Genomic DNA, 6,112 nt, shown 5'->3' on the forward strand with positions numbered 1-6,112 from the left:
GGATGAAAGAACTATATATTTTTACTCCAAGATTAATTCATAATACAATTGCCTTAGGATTTATTCACTTAAATGTCTGCCCTCATTAGGCATTATAAGATTTAACATTTGCGAAATAGATTCAAGTGTAATAAAGAACAACACAGATCCAATCATTGACACTATTACCTATTTGCTTGGAAGATATCTTTCGAAACACCATGTGGCAAACTTGGGAAATGGGTGAGTCTAGGGTATGATAAATTGGGCCAAGTAAGACTCCCACACTAATGACATATGTTGCAAATCTTGAAAACTTTGATATGCCCAGGCTCGAAGCTCATACAAATTGAATTCACACTAGGTTTCATGAGTGTCAACCTCTCGGTCAATCAAGGGCAACTTGTCAAAGTTAACAGAGGTTTCAGGTGAGGGTTTAACCGCTTTTCCCTTCATGTCTACAATTTATAGATTGAAATGTAATGGAAGATGGAAATAGAATTACCGGTTGGAAACTTTGAGGTAGAAATTTGAAATAGCAATAGGCAACGAGCTCCTATATGATTCTTTGTGGTTTCAATAGTATGAATGAATTGGAAATGTTGTTTTCTCAAAATCTATATTTCAAACAAGGAAAAAATGTGTCTCCCCCTCCTTTCCCCCTCTTCTTTGGCAGGACAACATATCTTCAGATATATATACACTCTTTAACACAACAAACTAAACGAGGATCTTTATGTCATTTAATAGAAGCATTCACGTCTCATAATGGGAGCAGAGAAAATATAACGAGAAGAGGAAGACGGAAAAGTCCTATGACAAGTAACGAGGAATTTACCATCGTGCTGCAGATGTTATGTAAAATATGTTCCACAGATTCCAAGTGTAAGTGACGGAGACGCGAGACAAGATATAATACATTGGCCGATGGATGACACAAGTCATCTTTACATTGTAAAGTTGGAGCTAAGGAAAGCTCTAAAGGAAGTGAATCTGCGTGTATAAAGAGAAGCAAGAGACATACAAGTCCCATGACAAGTATCAGGGGATTTATCATCGGGTCGCAGATGTTTTGTAAAATATGTTTCACGGGTTCCTAGCACAAGCCCCACACCGCCTTAATCATGCTAGCAAACCAATAACTACTAAAAGAGGCAAGGATTATGTTGCTATGCAACTATCCCACTTGTTACTTTGTAATTTGTTTATCTCAAATTCATTACTTTCTATTTTATTTATTTAGTTGTATTTCTTTCCAGTAGTTCCTTTCAAGGTTTCAACACATATATATATACATTTTATATGAAATCTAATAAACCGTTGTATCACAAACATATCCACATTTCTTGCTTTTTATAAATATTACAAATTTGATTATTAATAAATGCATGCATAAAGTTTAGTTATTAGTTATTTCTAAATTATTCAAAAAAATATATTTACCATTTTTGAATAATGTGACCTTATGTATTAGCTTGAGAGTTCACTTGGTGAACTTGTGAAAATGTAAAGTAAATATCACATTACATAAAGTCACTTAGAAATTATAATGATAACTATTAAAATCAACCCAACACAATTCAACTAAAAATTATAGTAATAACCATAAAAACCATAGTTATAATTCACTTAAAAAATTATAAATCATAGTAATAATTCACTAAAAATTATTTTAATAACCATGAAAATCATAGTTACAGTTCACCTAAAAATTATAATAATAAGATCAACCTACATAATAATAATAATAATTCACCTAAAAATCATAATCATAATAATAATAAGAAGATCAACCTTGTATGTATGGCAAGTATTTATCAATTCCTCTATCCAAAAAAATAAAAAATAACCTCCTGTATTTATTTCGACGTCCCTTTCCCCTGCTTAAGAGGTATGGTAGTTTATTTTTAATTTTCGGCGTCCTTTTCCCGTAGCTTAAAGGGTATCCTAGTTTATTTTTAATTTGCTGATATTGTTGATCATAAGACACCTATGTAATCTTTGGTTTTGATTCTTCTTTGTTTGGAAAAATATGTAATTTTTGGTATTTGATTTTCAATAAAAATATAAAAATTCGCTAATAACTTGAGATTTTGATTTTAGGCCGACTTTGACCTGTGGTTTCATAAACGCGTTGTGAATGTTTCTATCAATCACTTCACTTTCAGAATTACAAGCGACGAGTGGGAATATAACACACGCTTTCTCTGCACAACACGGCCCGGCCCGGCCCGGCCCGCCTCTCTCTGCGTAACGAAGACCATAATCGTGAAAGCTGAAAAAAGTGACGTGGGTTGAAGAAACGATGAAGGGGATCGTAACTTGTTTTTTAACTACAAATCAGGCTTTTCAAAGGCTGTGATTGCGGGACAGGTAAACATCCGATTCAAACCTGACTACTCCTGCTGCTTCTCATCATCTTCCTTGGCGACCCTTCAAATAGTTAAAATGTGCCCTTTAACACAACTGCCAGGCGTCCGGGCTATATAGGTAATATCTATCCCTTCATTCGTTGAAGGCATCCGAAGTTCTGCTTGAGAGACGCACAAAAATCGAATTGTTGACCTCTGAAGGTACATTCTCTTCATTTATTCTTTGTATATTTCCTTTTACATTTATGCTTTCAGCTTGAATTCATAGTCCTCTTTCATTTTTCTTTTGTTTTTACTCCTCTTGGGAAAATTTCGGCCTGCAGTTTGAGATTGATTTGCATGAATCGCTGTGTTTCTTTTTTTGTCTGATCTGAGTATTAGTTTGATTAGATCTGCCTTCGTATTTCCTTCAGGGTCCACAAGAAAACACCCGTTACTTCATTCGAGTATTTCCTGCATTTTCCGCAGCAAGATCTGAGCCTAAACATCATTTGGGTATTTTTTTACCCTGGATCTGCGCACTTGGGTTTCTTTCAGGGGAGATCTGGTTGTGTCCTTGACCTAATAAACCGAATAAAAATGGCTCCTGAGAGCTATACCCCCAAGAACATTCTCATCACGGGTGCTGCTGGATTTATTGCTTCTCATGTAGCGAATAGGCTGGTCAGAAAATACCCCCAGTATAAGATTGTTGTGCTTGATAAACTGGATTATTGCTCCAATTTGAAGAATCTGTTGCCTTCAAAATCATCCTCCAATTTCAAATTTGTGAGGGGAGATATTGCGAGTGCAGATCTGGTGAATTATCTTCTAATCACAGAAGGAATAGACACGATCATGCATTTTGCAGCACAGACCCACGTTGACAATTCGTTTGGGAACAGCTTCGAGTTCACGAAGAATAATATCTACGGAACTCATGTCCTATTGGAGGCTTGTAAAGTTACGGGGCAGATTAGGCGGTTCATTCATGTCAGTACTGATGAAGTTTATGGAGAGACTGAGCAGGATGCTCTTGTGGGTAACCACGAGGCCTCCCAGCTTCTTCCTACGAATCCTTACTCTGCTACCAAGGCTGGAGCAGAAATGCTTGTCATGGCCTACGGAAGATCTTATGGCTTGCCGGTGATTACTACCAGAGGTAACAATGTCTATGGGCCCAATCAGTTCCCTGAGAAGCTCATTCCAAAATTCATTCTTTTGGCCATGCAGGGTAAACCCCTTCCCATTCATGGAGATGGATCGAATGTTCGAAGCTATCTCTACTGTGAGGATGTGGCAGAAGCATTTGAGGTTGTTTTGCACAGTGGCGAAGTAGGAAATGTTTATAACATCGGTACAAAGAAAGAGAGGAGAGTTATTGATGTGGCTAAGGATATATGCAAACTATTTTCCCTCAATCATGAAAAGGTTATTAAATTTGTTGACAACAGGCCTTTCAATGATCAGAGATACTTCCTTGACGATCAGAAGCTGAAGGATCTGGGTTGGTCGGAGCGGACGACTTGGCAAGATGGACTGAAGAAAACAATGGACTGGTATATAAGTCATCCAGATTGGTGGGGTGATGTTACTGGTGCTTTGCTACCTCATCCTCGAATGCTTACGATGGCTGGAGTTGGGAGACTCTCTGATGGCCTAGAGATGATGGCCGGAGTTGGGAGACTCTCTGATAGCTTGGATGAGAATGCCTCGGCTATTTCTCCAGAGGTTAATAATTCGAAACAGGACCGAATGCTCATTCCCTCGAAAAGTATCTCTCAGAAACCAGCCTTGAAATTTTTGATTTATGGTCGCACTGGATGGATTGGGGGCCTTCTTGGTCAGATATGTGAGAAACAAGGTATTTCCTTTGAGTATGGAAATGGCAGATTGGAAAATCGGTCTCAGATTCAGATGGATATCCAGAATGTGAAGCCCACCCATGTTTTTAATGCTGCAGGTGTGACTGGTAGGCCTAATGTTGACTGGTGTGAATCTCACAAGCCAGAGACTATTCGTACCAATGTAGTAGGAACTTTGAATCTGGCAGATGTCTGCAGGGAACAAGGGCTTTTACTCATGAACTTTGCTACTGGGTGTATATTTGAATATAATGATGCTCACCCAGAGGGCAGTGGTATTGGATTCGGGGAGGAAGACAGTCCAAACTTCACTGGATCATTCTATTCTAAGACAAAGGCCATGGTAAGATATCTGGAAACTTCTTGACTAGAATAGGTCAGAGTAGAATATTGCTTTTCCCTTTAATATGTTTACAGTTCAATTGTTTATACGCGATTTCAATTTTAGTTGCCGGTGTTTCACTGAGGAATGGATTTTCTTGTAGACATTTATGTGAGGATGGTCACATTTCCAGGTAACCATTTCTCATATGCTTGCTTTTGTTGTGATTCAGGTTGAAGAGCTTCTGAAAGAATTTGAGAATGTTTGCACCCTTCGAGTTCGAATGCCTATCTCATCTGATCTGAGCAACCCTCGCAATTTTATTACAAAAATCACCCGTTACAATAAAGTAGTTAACATACCAAACAGCATGACTGTACTTGATGAGTTGTTGCCAATCTCAATTGAGATGGCAAAAAGAAATTGCAAAGGCATATGGAACTTTACAAATCCAGGCGTTGTCAGCCATAATGAGATTTTGGAAATGTACAGAGATTACATTGATCCGAACTTCAAGTGGGTAAATTTTAACCTTGAAGAACAGGCTAAAGTGATAGTTGCCCCTCGAAGCAACAATGAACTGGATACGTTCAAATTGAAGGAAGCATTTCCAGAGCTGATGCCAATCAAGGATTCACTTTTGAAGTATGTATTTGAGCCTAACAAGAATAGCAGTCTTGCAAATGGAGCATAGTCATTAGTTGGTATTTGTTTAGTACCAATTTATGTAGTTTATTTGGCTTCCTTATTTCATTGAGCTTCATAATTTTTCTCAGTTTAGATCCAGGCATCAAGAGGGCAGCATTTTTCTTGGCCTGAATATATTCTTTATGAGAATATTGGACAGTCGGCAGTATTTGTGTCAAAGCTATTTATCTGTCGAGGAACATCACTGCAGATGTTGCTTCAATTCATTCGTTCATTGAAAGTTGTAGGATAATCTGCTGATGAAGCTGTCATGTGATACTATTTACCCTGTAAGTCCAATACTGATAAAGTTGTAGTTTCGGCAGTATTACTTGTATGCGGGGATGGTACCAAGTTTCTCCTTTCCATTGTCTTTGCAAGATTACAGGAATTAATTCAATTCTTACAACTTTTATATTGCTTAAAATAAATACGCTGGATAAACTGAGAGAGCTGTGATTTGCCACATTTTTTTGTAAGATTTGTGCTGATTAATGTGATTCAGGAGTACGCAATTGTTCTTAAATTTTATATATTCCTGCTCATATTCTAATCCTCAATTGTTCTTAAATTTTATTGTCTAAGATATGCATTGTAGGCCGTGACATTCTACAGTTTAGTGGAGTCTATCCTAATTATAACCATATTTTTAATGAAGTATTTATCATGGTTCATAGTTGAAATACAAGATAGCCTATTTATCTTTGTGGGTATATTTATGGTCTTATAATTCACTATACCATTGTGCATCATTATTCAATGTTATATCATTCCCCTATGTCAAGTATGCTCTTTGGACCATTGTTTCCATGCTTTTAAAGAAAAATAAAAGAAATAACAATACATTGTTCAATGGTAGGTCATCCCTTTATGCCAAAAATGCTGTTTGGGCCATTGTTGCCATGGTT

At 37.2% G+C, this 6,112-nt stretch overlaps 1 protein-coding gene across 2 annotated transcripts; it reads left to right on the forward strand.

The window, feature by feature from the left end:
* The first annotated feature begins 2,136 nt into the window (after nt 1-2,136).
* On the forward strand, nt 2,137-5,652 carry LOC149228743 (trifunctional UDP-glucose 4,6-dehydratase/UDP-4-keto-6-deoxy-D-glucose 3,5-epimerase/UDP-4-keto-L-rhamnose-reductase RHM1-like). 2 transcript variants are annotated; one of them, XM_089378352.1, is made up of 4 exons: nt 2,137-2,352; nt 2,453-2,552; nt 2,765-4,538; nt 4,750-5,652. In XM_089378352.1, the coding sequence occupies exons 3-4, from the start codon at nt 2,931-2,933 to the stop codon at nt 5,209-5,211; spliced, it is 2,070 nt and encodes a 689-aa protein (XP_089234478.1). In that variant the 5' UTR covers nt 2,137-2,352; nt 2,453-2,552; nt 2,765-2,930; the 3' UTR covers nt 5,212-5,652. The 2 variants fall into 2 exon arrangements, with proteins under 2 accessions (XP_089234478.1, XP_089234479.1); XM_089378353.1 differs by having other exon boundaries at nt 2,470-2,552.
* The last annotated feature ends 460 nt before the right edge of the window (nt 5,653-6,112 follow it).

This window comes from Pinus tabuliformis, chromosome J (genome assembly GCF_031772625.1).
Source record: "Pinus tabuliformis cultivar Carrire ecotype Pingquan chromosome J, CPIR1, whole genome shotgun sequence".
Classification (NCBI taxonomy): Eukaryota; Viridiplantae; Streptophyta; class Pinopsida; order Pinales; family Pinaceae; genus Pinus; species Pinus tabuliformis.

Bases quoted from the DNA above. Each gene is read 5' to 3' on its own strand.
- LOC149228743 (XM_089378352.1), top strand. From the start codon at position 2,931: ATGGCTCCTGAGAGCTATACCCCCAAGAACATTCTCATCACGGGTGCT. The intron at 4,539-4,749 runs GTAAGATATCTG...GTTGTGATTCAG, and splicing joins ATTCTAAGACAAAGGCCATG to GTTGAAGAGCTTCTGAAAGA.